The 18,672-nt window shown below is 33.1% G+C and overlaps 1 protein-coding gene across 1 annotated transcript in view; it reads left to right on the forward strand.

The window, feature by feature from the left end:
• LOC149227008 (putative UPF0481 protein At3g02645) overlaps positions 1–12,340 on the forward strand; it is a 110,888-nt gene extending 98,548 nt beyond the window's left edge. The window contains exon 2 of the mRNA XM_089377670.1: positions 11,193–12,340. Within this exon, the coding sequence (XP_089233796.1) occupies positions 11,284–12,183 (900 nt within the window). The 5' untranslated portion in view covers positions 11,193–11,283 and the 3' untranslated portion in view covers positions 12,184–12,340. The remainder of the gene's footprint in view (positions 1–11,192) is intronic.
• The last annotated feature ends 6,332 nt before the right edge of the window (positions 12,341–18,672 follow it).

Below are 18,672 nucleotides of genomic sequence, written 5' to 3' on the forward strand. Positions count from 1 at the left end.
CTGCACAATCAAAGCGTCCCAGGGGTTTTTTAGGGTGCTGAATCCAAATATGCAGTTAAAAAACCATTTTAAATAATACAAATCAAGATTTAACCTCAATTTTTTCCGCCGGATTCAATCACCAAAATCTCCAAAAAATCGCATTAAAAACAACTCCTATATAAAGAAAAATAATAACTTTTTTTTACTACTAATCTCAACCTAATTATATATATATTACTCGTGTGTGTACGTTAATGAAATAATTTATTATTTAAAAATATAAATTTGAATATTTTTTTAATTAAAATGATAAACCCATTATTTTATATATAGTTTTATAGTCTATTTATATTGTTTTATATTGCTATTAGATTTTTGCGCGAAAGTGGATTGTGTTGTTTTAAAATATTTAACTTTTTTGGTTCAAACTCTCCAATTGGGCCGCAGGGTGGGGTTGTTCTGCGCTTTTAGCTCCATCCTCATTTCGCGGGTTAATGAGTCTAGGGGATGAGGATTGATTTGGAGAATCAACCCTCATTCCCTTGGGCTGGTTGGGTTGGGGAGTGGCACGGCCGATTTGCACTGAATCTGAAAATCAACCTTCATTCCCTTCGCTGGTTGCATTGCGGGAGTGGCAGGGCCGATTTTGAGAGTCCACTCTTTTTTTTAATGTTTATGTTTTTTTTATTTTTTTAATGTAGTTTTGTTAAATTTTTATTTGAATGTTTTATTTTCAATTTTTTTTTAATGTTTTTAAATTTTTTTTTTTCTTAAATTTAAATTATCTAATATTTTTTTTTTAATCTTTGTATTTTGGTTTATTTTTTTGGTATTAAATTATGTTTGTTTTTCAAATATTTTCATATATATATATATATATATATATATATATTTTCATTTATTTTTTTAAATTGTATAATTTTATTTTAGAGTTCTATGTTAGTTTTCGTTAATATTTATTTTTTTGCCATGTTGTTTTATTTTGTTATGTTTTAATATATATTTTTATTTACTTATTATTATTATTATTATTTTTAAATTTGATTTGATTTTTTTTTTTTCCATCAATGTTTTAATATTTTTATTTGGATTAGACAACATGAAAAATGGTTAAATAATCAACATTTAAAAAAAATAAAAATAAAAATGACTTAAAAAAATGTTTGTTTTTCAAAATCCACATTAAAATTACCAACATCTACAAAAAATATCAACATTAATACTTAAAAAATTTAAAGTATTCAAAATAAGCCCTTTAAAAAAATGGGTTGATGCCTAACACTTTTCAAATTCAGCGTGAAAATCATTAACATTTTAAATAAAATGTTCATACCCTATAAAAATAAAATTTAAAGTGTCAAAAATATGCTAAAAAATGTGTATTATGAATCAACACTTTTCAAAATTGGATGATTTTTTTGCTGCCTCAAAAAAACGAGTACTCGCTACAGTTCCCGTTTCAAAGTTAAAATTGTTTTTTATTGTAGAGACCATTTAGAGTCTCCTTGGTTATGTGCTTTTGTTCTGATCTCTATATATTACATGTATTGGGGAGTGCACTGGGTGCCATTTTGATATAATAGATATATTCATGAGCATGCTTTGATCACATGTTGTTTTCTCTCTATATTCTAATGCTTTGAGTTTGGAAATATGAATGAAAATATTTTAAAATATGTTTTTTTTGTAAAAATAAATAAATATTTAATGTATTGTTTACAAAGACAGAGCCATTGAAATCAACTAGGCCGAATCAGAGTCTACTCTCGGTCGGTTCCGAATCTAGGTCTGAGTTTTAAAACTATGATCAGAGTCTTTTTCCTAAAAACTTGGTGGGTTAGGTAACCATCATAGAGGTATATGATAAGGACATCAAAAAAGGGCTAGGAATTATCATTCTCTTTTCCCATGGTAAAATGAATGTTACATGAAATGTTGTTCAAATGGTCAAGGAGTTAAGGGAAGAAAGGCCACGAGATCAAATAACAAAATTGTCAATACAAACTAAAACCAACATTTTAGTTTTTTTATGCCAAGAGTTTATGTCTAAGGTTTCAAAGTGTTCCATAAAAATATTAGCGACCATGGGGGATAAGGAGGACCCCATCCATATATATATATATATATATATGAGTCCTATTCTATTATATTTGAAATAGAATATATGTAATTGCATTAAAATCAAGGAGATTATAGTGCTAGTTTGTTGGAGGGAAAAACCATATTACTTTGAGAGTACTACTAAAGGGTAGTCCCATAAAGCTTCTTTAGGCAAGGAGTTCACAAAAAATTGTCAAAATAATAACTTGACTTGCCAAGAGGGAAATCGGCTCATGTCAAGCTTTAGAGTTACAAGGTATTAGTATAAAATTAAAACTAGACTTGTTGACCTTGATGGAAATCGAATCCCACATGAAAGACAAGCATCCTATAGAATTTATGACATATGTCAAACAGTGGAAAATTATGCCACAATTAAAACCCATAGCTAGAAGAACTTGTGGAAAATTATGCCATAATTAAAAGACATAGCTAGAAGAACCTAGAGTTAACACTAAGCTCTCCTAACAGTGACCTTTGTTGATAAATGAACCATAATAGGGTTGACTCCTTTTGAGGTTCCCATCGATGTTGTTGGGAGGACATTTCCATTTTTCCGGATTGACTAGGAGTAGAGGGTGATTAGTAGCTCATTTTTCTTCTCCAAAGCATCTAACCATTGTTGAACTTCTAGAGAATCAAACTCCTCTGTGAGCAAAGGCATGTATTAGAAAGACTTGGTGTGCTAATACAATTCGACTATCCAAAGAATTCGATGTTTGATAAGTGATAGGAACCTAGGTTAGGAATGTATTCATCTGCCCTCTGATTAACCACCTCATTTTTAGTGTAAGATAACTCCACCTTCACATCTTCTTATGTGGTTTCGAGGGCTTCTTGGGTCTCGATTGGGGTCAAATTATTGAATGTTTTAGCAATATCCACAATGTCACTCTTTGCCCTTGTCTAATGGTGGAAATGTTTAATATGGACATTCCCTTTGTGAGAAGCACATGGAGCCATGCCCATAGATAATATAACCAACACTTGGAAACATGGTTCATCTAGAGTGGTCTAATCTCTAGACACAAAGCTACCAAATAAATAAATACTTTACAACTAAAAGGTTAGACTTATTCCTTGTCATAGGATATAAGATGTTGGTTTTACAAGACAAACCATCATCGACTTGCTCTCACTGCAACGGTTTCATTCATGATTTTCATAGGTACCATCAATATCATTTGAGCAATGTTCAATTGGATATGATTCCCTCTCCATCTTTGGACCATTCTTTCCATTTATTAACTCTGTCAAACTCACACAACACGTTTTGTTATGATTCCATCATGTGGAAGATGACATTTCCACAAGGATGTGCACTTGTGTTATTTCGATGTCATTCCTAGCAAGAATACAATATGGGGAGCTGTAGTTAGCATGTGTTATGCGTTGACAACCAAATTTCAATCTTTGCTTTAGGAGGTTAGTCCAACTAGAATTAATGGTGATTCCTTGGTCGCTGACACCCTCATTGGTTAGACAATCAACAACCTTGTTGACATCTCTTTTAACATGAGAGGGAATGAGGGTAGGAATGCAATGGATGGAAGTTTGAAGAAACTTTGAGCTCTCTTTCGAACATCAATTATAGGATATTGTACTAGGACTCAATGATACAATGTGGATTCCAACAAACATATTGATGATGATTTGAGAATCCCCCTTTGCAATTAACTTAGTGTAGTTTTGAAATCTACTGATCTGCTAGCCATGTATGGGAACCCATAAATTTGTATCATTATTAGAATCAATACTCATATACCTTGCAAAAATTTGAAGGATTTCACTGTTTGAATCATGAAAGACACTAACAAATCCTATTAAACTAGTTTTACCTTTTGACACTCCATCAAAATTGAGTTTGAAAATATCCTTGTGGTGGAGGGGTCCACACTAAAGGAGAAGCAACCTTGGGAGAATTCAGTTTGGAGGTTGTGCTAGAAGAAGAGAGATTAGATTCCTAGCTACTAAGAATGATATGATCTCCATTATTGCATTTGAGATCCTCAATTATCCATTGAGTTACATAGATTGTTTTGAGAATATTTTTCTATCCTATTCCAAACCATTGGAAATATTTGTCCATCATTTTTTAAAATTTTGCGATTTCTCTCCTTCCATGTTTCTCAAAGGACCAAATTGGGGAAAAGTTGCCATATCTGATTTAGGATCGAATTTTGAAATACTTGTTATTTCCATGAAGATATAAAATTAGCTTGGCGTTTCCTTTATTGTGATTCAATTGATGGAAGTTAGTGGCTCCTTGTCCCATAGGAAGACACTAGAGGGGTAGGAATTCAAAAGGTATTCCAAGGATTCCCCTGCATATCTACACATCACACAAAGAGCTAGACCTTCATAGCCTCTACAAAGTAGATGGTCCCAAGTTAAAATACTTCCATGTGCAATTAACTAAAGAAAGGTAGTCACTTTGGCCATAAGTTTTCCTTCCATATCTTTTGCTAGATGATCTCCTTAGGAATAGTTGCATGCGTTGTAGCCAAAATACATACTTCCTTGAGATTGAAAATTCCTCTTAAACTATATCCTCAACTTATTTTATGAGGACTGTTCAAATATTTAATCTATGATTATGTAATTCAGTCTTTAAAGCAACAAAATTAAGTTTAAAAGATAGATGGTATTGGTAGATTTACCAATGAATATTTCCAAAATTGAGATCCCAATAATGATGAACTATATTCCCTTTACTTTCCATAAAAATACCTTAAATAAAATATTTTTTTTTATCTTACAACTTGGAATCTATTACATTAAATCTTCCTAAAATTAACAATCTTCTTCTCTCAAATTTCGTAAAATATAATCGCTTTCCTTTTTAAAGAAAAATAAAAAATATAATATTTCTCCCTACTAACGCATGCTATAAAATCATTGTTTTACTCCACAAAGTCGTAGTTCCATTACACTATAAACCGACCCTTACAAGACATTAATAACTCATAAAAACGTGAAGACAAAACAGTCATGTTATATGTCGTGATTTAAAGACGAATGTGGTAATTCGTATTTAGCAAGATATACCTCTTTCGTCGAAGGCCTTTTTCTCTTTTTCTTTCTTTCTGGTTCATATTTAAACAATTATTTCTGCGGTCTATCATATCATTAATAACAGTTTTTTGACTTTTATGTCAGATTATATCACGTTTCTATATCTTGTATTTCATTAACCAGCTATTCTTCATCTGAAATAAAAATAAAAGGATTTTTTGTTTGTTTGTTTCTCAAATGGTTTATCCACAAATTTAAAATCTGTAATTTTCAGATCACAAACTTAACAGTATATCTATCACTATCTATACTACCCCACTAAATAAAATGAAAATATTAAAATGGATTAATAAGGAAATTTTCATAAAGCAAAATAGTAACTTTTTCTTATCCACAAATTTAAAATCTGTAATTTTCAGATCACAAACTTACCAATATATCTATCACTATCTATGCTACCCCACTAAATAAAATGAAAATATTAAAATTGATTAATAAGTAAATTTTCATAAAGCAAAATAGTAACTTTTTCTTACTACTAATGTCAACCTAATTTATATATGTGACTTGTGTGTAAGTTAATGAAATAATTTATTATTTAAAAAAATAAATTTGAATATTCTTTTAAATAAAATGATAAACCCATTATTTTTTTCAGTTTTATAGTTTATTTATATTGTTTTATATTGCTATTAGATTTTTGCAAAAGTGGATTGTGTTGTTTTAAAATATTTAACTTTTTTGGTTGACACTCTCCAGTTGGGTTGCGGGGTGGGGTTGTCTTGCACTTGCAGTGCCATCCATCTCCACCTCACGACTTAATGAGACTAGGGGTGAGGACTGATTTCAAGAATCAACCCTCATTCCTTGGGCTGGTTGGATGAGGAGTGACAGGGTCGATTCCGAGAATTAACTTTCCACCTCCCTGGGCATTGGACTTCGTGATTTATTTTATTTTATTTTTTATTTTTTAAATGTTTTTTTCTTTTTTCTTTTTTCTTTTTTAATATAGTTTTGTTAATTTTTTTGTTTGTTAAGCTTGGCAGGTCCTTCATTTTCTATTTATAAACAACAAATTTACACCACTTATGTGAGATAGGTGGCCTCAACTTGCCCAATGGGAAACCAAGTTTGTTGGCCACCTATCCTCATTATACGCCATCCAAAAACAGTAAAGTATCAACCTTTTTAACCAAGCTAGATAAGTATCAGTTTCATGGTAGGACTCTATATGTCTATCTATCATAAGCATGCATATTTTAAAAGTAAATGCTACCCATAAAAAAGTTTCATGGTAGGACTCTATATGTCTATCTATCATAAGCATGCGTATTTTTAAAGTAAATGCTACCCGTAAAAACAAAAAGCGCGTAGATTAAGTGGCTATTCTTGCTGTTCTTTTGAAGTTGAATCGACCGGTGTCAGGTCCTTGGCAGAATCACCAGGCATCTCAGTGAGTTCGATGATACAAGAGAAGTGCTTTTGAATTCTGTCCAAGTGGATATCCTACTTGTGAAGCTGAAATTGAATTTGCTGCAAATATTTTTTATAGTTGGGCATATCTTGGAGGGTCAGCGCCATCCCCACTGATATTTGCTCCATCGCCTTCCCCATTAGGCTCTTCATAAGCCAATATAGATAAAGGGTCTATTTAAACTGGGTTATTCTGCCTCTGGTATTCCCGGGATCCGGGATTACAGTCCTCCAGTTCTCAATCTCCTCCTTGGTCTTGCCTTCTTGTTTAATTTCTCCCTCCCATTCTTCCAACAACTTACGGATACCAACATTCGTTCCCTCCCTGTAAGTCACCGCAGCTTCGCTGATGAGGTGTTCTACCAGTTTTCTTCCTCTTCTCGGTTCCGAGGTGCTCGGGCCATTTGCCTATGCAGGCTCCCTCCCACGTCTTCCACGCCCTCTTCCTCTTGCCGGCCGAGCCATCTCCGCTTTGTCCACACCCTGTTCAAAGGCACAATGAGTTAACCTCTGGCGTTGAATTTCAATACCACCGTTAACCTTATTCCTTTGCCTATCCCTAATGCTTTCAGAGACAGACGCAGGTTGGGTGACAGCCCGTTCAGGGAACGAGGTCGGTCGCCTTGCCCTGTCTTGCTGCTCTTTGCTCCCTTCTCGCTACCACTCATACACAGTTTGGTTGACCCACCCCTCTCGCGGCCAAGCAAGAGTGCCCATGCACAGGTGAGCCTTCCCATTCCCCTCTGCCCAGTCAAGGGTCCCCCAGCATGGTTGAGCCTTCCCATTCCCCTCTGCCCAGTTAAGTTGCGCCACTCCTCGGCTTTCCCTCATGCCTACCCTTCCCCATTGCAGTGCTTCTTCCACTCCACCCAAACAGTCATGCGAATTCACTCTGCTGCTCTCAAGAGAGGCTTCCCATCCGCTGACCAGGTCGACACTCAGGACTCTCCAAGCCAGAACACTAAACCAGACAACAGCCAACCCAAGCTTGCAGTGTTCTCCCCGGCTAGCCCCCCAGTTCCCCTCCCCTGGCTTCTCCCGAACCCTCCATCCATAAACAAACAATGTTGCCATAGCAAGAGGGTTGCAGGACCAAGAAACATACCCGAATTCGCTCCACTGATGTCGTCGACGATACCTCCGCCTCCTTGCTCTAGTGCTCCAGCTCCCACCAACGTTCGCAACAATGCGGTTATCACTCCCCTGAACTGCCTTAACTCCACAATCTATCATGCCATAACCTCTCCCCTATCCTTCCTTACCTGCAGTGCCTCCCACCTTGTCCTTTCCATGCCCGCCACCTTTCCTACCACCTTTGCATGTATGCATGTGGGAGGCCACCGCACCCATCGCCATGAGCGTGGGGGGGGGGCGCGGTAGAGGGTACCCTTTCATCAATCCTCATAACTGTCATGATTGTCCGCCGTCCTTTCCAACCTCCAGCACTCACCCCGATCGGGGTGTAGTTTTGTTAAATTTTTATTTGATGTTTTATTTTCAAATTTTTTCAATGTTTTCAATTTTTATTTTTTTAACTTAAGTTATCTAATATCTTTTTTTTAATCTTTGTTTTTGGTTTTTTTTTTGGGGATTAAATTATGTTTGTTTTTCAAATATTTTCTTCTATTATTTATTTTTAATTTTTTTGTGTTTTTTAATAACTCACCCCAATCGGGGTGTAGTTTTGTTAAATTTTTATTTCAATGTTTTATTTTCAATTTATTTTTAATGTTTTTAATTTTTATTTTTTTAATCTTTGTTTTTTGGTTTTTTTTGGGGATTAAATTATGTTTTTTTTCAATAATTTTCTTGTATTTTTATTTTCTATTTTTTTGTGTTTTTTAATATATATATATATATATATAGATATATATATATTATTTTTATTTTTATTTTTTTCTCAAGTTAGTTTGTGTTTTTGTTAATATTTATTTTTTTGCAATGTTTTTTTAATTTTGTTATGTTTTAATATATATTTTTATTTACTTATTATCATTATTTTTTAAAATTTGTTATTGTATTGTTTTCTTCAATGTTTTAATGTTTTTAATTTTTTTATTCGGGAATTAGACAAGATGAAAAATGGTTAAATAATCAACATTTAAAAAAAATGTGCATATTTAGGACATAAGAAAATTTGAAGTGTAAAGAAATGACCTTAAAAAATGTTGATGTTTTTCAAAATTCACATGAAAATTATTAAAATTTAAAAAAAATTATCCACCCTTAATACATTAGAAAATTTAAAGTGTCAAAAATAAGCCTTTTAAAAAGAAGGGTTGATGCCTCAACAACATTCTTCAAAATTTAGCATGAAAATCATTAACATTTAAAAAAAAAGTGTTCATACTCTATACATAAGAAAATTTAAAGTGTCGAAAATATGCTAAAAAAAATGTGTATTATGAATCAACACTTTTCAAAATCGGATGATTTTTTCGCTGCCTTAAAAAAATGAGTACTCGGTACAATTCTCATTTCAAAGTTAAAATTATTTTTTGTTGTAGAGACCATTTAGAGTCTCCTTGGTTATGTGCTTTTGTTCTGACCTCTATATATTACATGTATTGGAGAGTGCACTGGGTGCCATTTTGATATAATAGATATATTCATGAACATACTTTGATCACATGTTGTCTTCTCTTTATATTCTAATGCTTTGAGTTTGGAAACATGAATGAAAATATTTGAAAATATGTATTTTTTACAAAGACCGAGCCATGGAAATCAACTAAGCCAAGTCGATACCGAGTCGAAGTCGACCCTCGGCCGGTTCCGAATCTGGGTCTGAGTTGTAAAACTACGATCAATATGAGTCTTTTTCCTAAATACATGGTGGGTTAGGTAACCATGATAGGGGTATATGATAAGGACATCAAAAAAGGGAAAGGAATTATCATTCTGATCAAATAACAAAATTGTCAATACGAACTAAAACCAACATTTTAGTTTTTTTATGCCAAGAGTTTATGGCTAAGGTTTCAAAGAGTTCCATAAAAATATTAGCGACCATTGGGGATAAGGAGGGACCCATATATATATATATAAGAGAGAGAGTCCTATTCTATTATATTTGAAACAGAATAAATGTAATTGCATTAAAATCAAGGAGATTATAGTGCTAATTTGTTGGAGGGAAAAACCAGATTACTTTGAGAGTATTACTAAAGAATAGTCCCATAAAGCTTCTCTAGGCAAGGAGTTCACAAAATATACCTATATAATTGGGTAGTAGTTTAATTGCTAAAAGTTACATTTTCAAATTTATTTTACATTTTATATTAAGTTAAAATTGTATATTTTAGCTATTTAAAATATGTTTTTAAATATAAAAATGAATTCAATATCGAAAAAAAAACAAAATAAAAAAAAAAAAAAAAAAAAAAAAAAACTTGAAAAACATTCAAATTCTGTAAATTTTATCACTATTTTAAACAAAATTTACTGAAAAACAAATAAAAAATCCCGTAGTTAAACTAACAGTAGACTACAAGTGCTGAGTATTTAATGATGCATTCAACATTAACGGTTTATATTTATATACCACTATTAACTACCAACTTCAAACTTATTGCTCCCGTGCTATGCAGCATTTAATAGTGTATTTTAGTATAGAGCAGCATTTAATAGTGTATTTTAGTATATTCACTATTATCTACCAACTTCAAGATTATTGCTTGTTGAATTGACCAACAATATCTAGTTTGCTGTGCAGCATATAACAGTGTATTGAAATTGTGATCATTGTTAATGGAATGTTTAATCCAGATATGTTGAATTAATTAATGATTTAGAGGAACTAAAAACGAGAATGAAAATTTCGTGGTAATTTAACAGTTTCTTGAAAGTCTAGCTGAATGTTTGATGATTGATCCAGGTCTGTTAAATTTAGTAAGGATCTGGAAGAGTTAAGTGAGATGCAAATTTCAAGGTATCTTTTATTTTTAGAAAGTAAAGTATGATGAATAAATCTATTGAGGGTATTATTTAAGATGTTTTATCTAAGTAAGTTGGTTTATGTGGGTCAAAAATTTTTCTTATATGATTTTTACAATTTTTATATGAGTTTTATAATTTTTTTTTGACTTAAATCGTATGAATTCTTGAAATTGATTCGTAATATTCATTAATAAGATATGTTTTGTACTTTGATTGCTCGGGCGGAAAAACGATGTATGAGATCTACCTTAACCAATTATCATAGTTAAAGAAAAGAAGTGAATGAACCAGAAACAGATTTTAATCATAAACCCTTGTTCAATTGTCAGGGGTTTGCTCAAGAGGTCTTTTCTTCTGATTCAACCCAATAAATAGAGCCAAATCTGACACTGACCCAACTTACAATTTTAGCTCAATTGTCAGGGGTTTGCTCAAGAGGTCTTTTCTTCTCATTCAACCCAATAAATAGAGCCAAATCTGACACTGACCCAACCTACAATTTTAGCTCATTCAATGTCATTTAGATTAAAAGCTTATTTTATTTCTAGATAATAGTTTAGATATAATACATGCGCAAAAATATATGTTTACATTTCCGTCTATGACATTATAAATACCTCTGTTTTTTTGGGTTCCCTGTTTTAAATACCTATGTTTTTTTCCCCTGTTTTATGATTTCTTAGGAAGATCTTCACCCGGGATTGGGACTGTGATCAAGCAACTCGCTTTTTCTTTTTGCAAAACCAGCAACCATCAGAAGCTGAGGAAGATATTATGAAACTAGAAAATCAAACGGCCATGTTTGCTGCAGTTCAGGAAGATATTATGAAGCTAGAAAATCAAATACCCATGTTTGTCTTACAGATGATCCTCCAATGGCAGGCAGGCACAGATCTTGATCTCATTTCCATTCTAAGACACGTTTGGCAGACCCTGTCCCCTTTTCTCTACAAACGTGACAGGCTGGATTCGCATGTATTAACAGCGCAATCATTCAGGGCGGATTCACATCTCTTAGGGTTCGTATATGAAAATATCATCCGCTCATCGGATCCCACAGATCATACTGAACACAATAGAATGTGGAAGAAAAAGAGGTACATCACCCTCCCATCAGCCGTAGAACTCAGAAGAAAAGGGATAAAGTTCGCTGCACACGTAGAGCATCTCAACGAGATTCGTTTCGATGCCAAAACCTGCACATTTCACTTACCCACAATTGAAATGGACGACAGAACAGATGCTGTTATGAGAAATTTGGTGGCATTCGAGGCATTCGTCTGCAAAAAGGAAACGAAACCGCTGATGTGCTATGTGGACGTGATGGACCGCTTGATCAACACAGCCGCCGATGTTGAGGTGCTGAGAAATGGCGGTATATTGCACAACCGTTTGGGAACCGACGAAGCGGTGGCCAATGTGTGGCACAAAATGCGGAAAGTAATGGGGAAGGGCGAATACGAACCAATTGATTCCGCCATTGATGACGTTATAACCTTCTACACCAATTACGAATATATAATGATATGTGCTGAAATTAAAGACAAGTATTTTCCAAGGGCGTGGCTTGTAATTTCTACATTCGCAGGGCTTATCGTCTTGCTTTTAAGTGTATTGCAAACATTTCTGGCATGGGAACAAGTCCGCCTTCAACGACAAAGTATGGGAATATAATCACGTCATCATTGCCATTTGCTATCTGGATTCATCAGTATAATTTAAAAACCGATGAAAGCCCCCTTTCTTTCTTTCTTTCTGGTTCATATTTGAACAATTATTTGTGCTGTCTATCATATCATCAACAACAGTTTTTGAACTTTATGTCCGATCATATCACGTTTCCATATCTTGTATTTCAAGCTGTTATTTATTTTACTCGATTCTTAAGTAAAATTTTGTTTGTGAAGTGGTGCGGATAGTTTGAGAAAGCATTGAATTTTTATCCACAAATTTGGAATTTTTAATTTTCACATCACAAACTTAATCATACACCCATCATTATCTATTATCTATTTTATCTCTAGACTAAATAAAGTGAAAATATAGCTTTTTCTTACTACTGATGTCAACCTAATTATTTAATACATTAGAAAATTTAAAGTGTCAAAAATAAGCCCATTAAAAAAAGGAGTTGATGTTTCATCAACACTTTTGAAAATCAGCTTGAAAATCATTAACATTTAAAAAAAGTGTGTTCATACTCTATACATAAGAAAATTTATAGTGTCAAAAGTGTCCAAATATGCAAAAAAAAAAAAATATGTGTATTATGAATCAACACTTTTCAAAATCGTATGATTTTTTTGCTACGTCAAAAAATGAGTACTCAGTACAATGCCCATTTCAAAGTTTAAATTATTATTTTTGTTGTAGATACCATTTAGAGTCTCCTTGGTTATGTACTTTTGTTTTGATTTCTATATATTACATGTATTGGAGAGTGCACTGGGTGCCATTTTGATATAATAGATATATTCATGAGCATGCTTTGATCACATGTTGTTTTCTCTCTATATTCTAATACTTTGAGTTTGAAAACATGAATGAAAATCTCTTAAAATATGTTTTTTCATAAAAAATATGTTTAATGTATTTTTTACGAAGGTCGAGCCATTGAAATCAACTAGGCCGAGTCGATACCGAGTCAGAGTCTACCCTCGGCCGATTCCGAATTTGGGTACTTGGTGGGTTAGGTAACCATCATAGGGGTATATGATAAGGACATCAAAAAAGGGCAATGAATTATCATTCTCTTTTTCCATGGTAAATTAAATGTGACATGAAATGTTGTTCAAATGGTAAAGGAGTTAAGGAAAGAAAGGCCACAAAATCAAATAACAAAACTGTCAATACGAACTAAAACCAACATTTTATTTTTTTTATGCCAAGAGTTTGTGGCTAAGGTTTCAAAGTGTTTCATAAAGATATTAGGGACCATTGGGGATGAGGAGGACCCCATATATATATATATATATATATATATATATATCTAAAAGAGAGGAAGTCATATTCTATTATATTTGAAATATAATATATGTAATTGCATTCAAATCAAGGAGATTTTAGTGCTAGTTTGTTGGAGGGGGAGTACCCCATATATATATATAAAAGAGAGTAAGTCATATTCTATTATATTTGAAATATAATATATGTAATTGCATTAAAATCAAGGAGATTATAGTGCTAGTTTGTTGGAGGGAAAACCCAGATTACTTTGAGAGTACTACCAAAGGATAATCCCATAAAGCTTCTCTAGGCAAGGAATTCACAAAAAATGGTCAAAATATTAACTTGACCTGCCAAGAGGGAAATCAGGTCATGTCAAGCTTTAGAGTTACAAGGTATTAGTATAAAATTAAAACTAGACTTGTTTACCTTGATGGAAATCGAATCCCACATGAAAGACAAGCATCCTATAGAATTTATGACATATGTCAAACTGTGGAAAATTATTCCACAATTAAAACCCATAGCTAGAGGAACTTGTGGAAAATTATGCCATAATTAAAAGACATAGCTAGAAGAACCTAGAGTTAACACTAAGCACTCTCACAGTGACCTCCTTTGATAAATGAACCATAATAGGCTTGACTCCTTTTCAGGGTCCCATCGATGTTGTTGGGAGGACATTTCCATTTTTCTTGACTAACCAGTGGTAGAGGGTGATTAGTAGCAAATTTTGCTTCTCAAAAGCATCTAATCATTGTTGAACTTCTAGACAATCAAACTCCTCTACGAGCAAGGCATGTATTACAAAGACTTGTTGTGCTAATACAATTCGAGCATCCAAAGGATTCGGTGTTCGATAAGTGATTGGAACCTAGGTTAGGAATGTATTCATCTACCCTTTGATTAACCACCTCATCTTTAGTGTAAGCTCACTCCACCTTCACATCTTCTTATGTGGTTTCGAGGGCTTCTTGGGTCTCGATTGGGGTCAAATTATTGAATGTTTTAGCAATGTACACAATGTCACTCTTTGCCCTTGTCTAATGGTGGAAATTATGAATATGGACCTTCCCTTTGTGAGAAGCACATGGAGCCATGCCCATAGATAATATAACCAACACATGGAAAAATGGTTCATCTAGAGTGGTATAATCCCTAGACACAAAGCTACCAAATAAATAAATACTTTACAACTAAGAGGTTAGACGTATTTCTTGTCATAGGATATAGGATGTTGGTTTTATAGGACAAACCATCATCGATTTGCTCTCATTGCACTAGTTTCATTCATGATTTTCATAGGTACCATCAATATCATTCGAGCAATGTTCCATTGGATATGATTCCCTCTCCATCTTTGGGCCATCCTTTCCATTTATTCACTCTGTCAAACTCACACAATAAGTTTTGTTATGACTCTGTCAAACTCACACAATAAGTTTTGTTATGACTCTGTCATGTGGAAGATGGCATGTCCACAAGGATGTGCACCTTTTATTTCGATGTCATTCCTAGCAAGCATACGATGTGGGGAGTTGTAGTTAGCATGTGTTATGCGTTGACAACCAAATTTCAATATTATCTTAAGGAGGTTATTCCAACTAGAATTAATGGTGATTCCTTGGTCGCTGACACCCTCATTGGTTAGACAATCAACAACCTTGTTTACATCTCTTTTAACATGAGAGGGAATGAGGGTAGGAATGCCATGGAGGGAAGTGAAGTTTGAAGAAACTTCGAGCTTTGTTCCGAACACAAATTATAGGATATTATACTAGGACTCAATGATACATTTTGGAGTCCAACAAACATATTGATGATGATTTGAGAATCCCCCTTTGCAATTAACGTAGTGTAGTTTTGCAATCTACTAATCTGCTAATCATGTATGGGAACCCATAAATTTGTATCATTATTAGAATAAATGCTCATATACCTTGAAAAAATTTGAAGGATTTCACTCTTTGAATCATGAAAGACACTAACAAATCCTATTAAACTAGTTTTACCCTTTGACACTCCATCAAAATTGAGTTTGAAAATATCCTTGTGGTGGAGGGGTCCACATTAAAGGAGAAGCAACCTTGGGAGAATTCAGTTTGGAGGTCGTGCTAGAAGAAGAGAGATTAGATTCCTAGCTACTAAGAATGATATGATCTCCATTATTGCATTTGAGATCTTGAATTATCCATTGAGTTACCTAAATTGTTTTGAGAATATTTTTCTATCCTATTCCAAACCATTGGAAATATTTGTCCATCATTTTTTAAAATTTTGTGATTTCTCTCCTTCCATGTTTCTCAAAGGAGCAAACTAGGGAAAAGTTGCCATATTTGATTTAGGATTGAATTTTGAAATACTTGCTATTTCCATTAAGATATAAAATTAGCTTGGCATTTCCTTCATTGTGATTCAATTGATGGAAGTTAGTGGCTCCTTGTCCCATAGGAAGACAATAAAGGGGTAGGAATTCAGAAGGTATTCCAAGGATTCTCCTACCTATCTACACATCACACAAAGAGCTAGGCCTTCATAGCCTCTACAAAGTAGATGGTTCCAAGTTAAAATATTTCCATGTGAAATCAACTAAAGAAAGGCGGTCACTTTTGGCCATAAGTTTTCCTCCTATATCTTTTGCGAGATGATCTCCTTAGGAATGGTTGCATGTGTTGTAGCCAAGATACATACTTCCTTGAGATTAAAGATTCCTCTTAGACTATATCCTTAACTTATTTTATCAGGACTGTTCAAATATTTAATCTATGAATTATGTGTAATTTAGTCCTTAGAGCAACAAAATTAAGTTTAACTAAAAATTAATGGTGTTAGTAAATTTGCTAATCGATATTTCCGTAGTTAAAATCCCAATAATGATAGACTATATTCCCTTACTTTCCATAAAGATACCTTTAAGTGGCATACCCTTTTTTTATCCTACAGCTTGGAATCTGTTACATTAAATCTTCCTAAAATTAACAATCTTCCTAAATCGTTTTCCTTCCAAAAGAAAAATTGAAAATTTAAACTTTCTCCCTACTAACCCATGCTATAAAATCATTGGTTTTTCTCCACGAAGTCGTAGTTCCATAACAACACTAAAATCAAACACACTATAAACCTACCCTTATAAGACATTAATAACTCATAAAAACGTGCACACAAAACAGTTATGTTATATGGCATCTTGCACAAAGCTCTTCTTTCATGATTTAAAGACGAATGTGGTAATTCGTATTTCGCAAGACAGTCATGTTATGTGACCACAAAGTCCTCCATAACTATGATTTTGATGTAGAGATGAATGTGGTAATTCATAATGTAATTGTGAAGTTGAGGTCTAATTTCAAAATTCATACTTAAATTGGATTAATGTAAATTTATATTAATATGAAAGATGATATCTTTTTCATTTTCCAAAAAGTTTATTGATGTTCATATTATTTATAAATTATTTATAATAACACAAATATTTTAAGGATTATTTGTTCAACATTCTTCATTTTAAGTTGAATGAATATTTGTGAGTCTAAACATTATTTTTAACTTTTCAAACTTTTCTCTCATAAGTGCTTTGTTGATTATGTCCGCAATTTGTTCATTTGTGGAATAATGTCTCAAATTTTTTTCATTTTCCAAAAAGTTGATTGATGTTCATATTATTTACAAATTATTTATAATAACACAAATTTTTTTAAGGATAATTTGTTCAACATTCTTCATTTTAAGTTGAATGAATGTTGTGAGTCTAAACATTATTTTTAACTTTTCAAACTTTTCTCTCATAAGTGCTTTGTTGATTATGTCCGCAATTTGTTCATTTGTGGAACAATGTCTCTAATATATAATGTTGACCTCTACATGATATCAAATCAAATGATACTTTGTGTTAATGTATTGTTTCAATCATGGAATTTGGGATTATTGGCAACTTGATTGTAGAAGTATTATTAACAGGAAGAGTAGAATTAGTTGTTTCTCCTATAAATATTTAAGTGTTTTCTTGAGCTACACAATTTCCTTTGTTGCTTCTGCAACTATGACATATTTTGCTTTTGTTGTAAAACTTGTCGGAATTGATTGTTTGCATGACCTCCATGAGACAACTATTGGTCTGAGACTTGTGAGATAGCCTAGAATCGACACCTCATTTTCTTTATCCCTGTCAAAAGTCTAAATCAAAATATCCAATGAAGCTGAAGTCATCCAACTTGCAATATTTGAGTCCAGAAAGTTTGAGTTCCCTTCATTTGTATTTCAAATCTCTTTTTGCAGCAGTCTAATGTCCTTTACAAGGTTTCTCAAAAATCCTAGAAAGAATCCCAACAACAAATGAAATTTGTAGTATGGTAGTGATAAGGTAAACAATACTTCACACAAATTGTTTGTACTTGGTTACATTCTCAAATTCATTCACTTCTTTCGATGTGAGATTCAATTTTATTCCATTATAGTACAAAGAGGGGTACATTCAACAATGCCAAACTTGTTCAACAATTCTCCAATGTACTTCATTTAGGAGATGAATATGCACTTTGGATGTTGAGTCATTCAATGCCCAAGTATTAGTGGAGATGTCCCAAATTTGTCATCTCAAAGCTCATTTTCAACTTTTTCTTTATGGATGCAATATACCTTTCATTGTTCCCTACCATCAACATATCATGTACATGCACCACAAGATATACAACAATTTTTCCAATTTTATTGTCAAATAAAGTTGAATTATTAAGGTTAAAGAGTTTGAAATTCAATTTTAGAAGATACACAATTAACTTTTCATCCTAGGCTTGTGATGCTTGTTTCAAGCTATGTAAGGATTTGATGCATTTGCACACTTTTTGTTCTTGTCCCTTCACAATAAAACCTTATGGTTGAGACATGAAGACATTTTATTTCAAATCTCCATTCAATAAAGTGAAATTCACATCCATTTGATGAACTTTCTATCCATTCTGTGTTGCCAAGAAAAATATATTTTGGATGGTGTCCTAGTTCAATGTATAGAAAAAAGTCTCCTCATAATCAATGCCTTCTTTCTATGCAAATCCCTTTCCCATGAGCCTTTCTTTATGCTTGTCAAGAGAACCATTTGATTTGTACTTGTTCTTGTAAACCTACTTATAGCCAATTATTTTGGCTCTAAATAGATGGTCAACCAACTTCTAATTCTTGATGAGAGTGTCATACTCCCGCATTGCTTCATTCGACTCATCT

This window comes from Pinus tabuliformis, chromosome J, assembly GCF_031772625.1.
Source record: "Pinus tabuliformis cultivar Carrire ecotype Pingquan chromosome J, CPIR1, whole genome shotgun sequence".
Taxonomy (NCBI): domain Eukaryota; kingdom Viridiplantae; phylum Streptophyta; class Pinopsida; order Pinales; family Pinaceae; genus Pinus; species Pinus tabuliformis.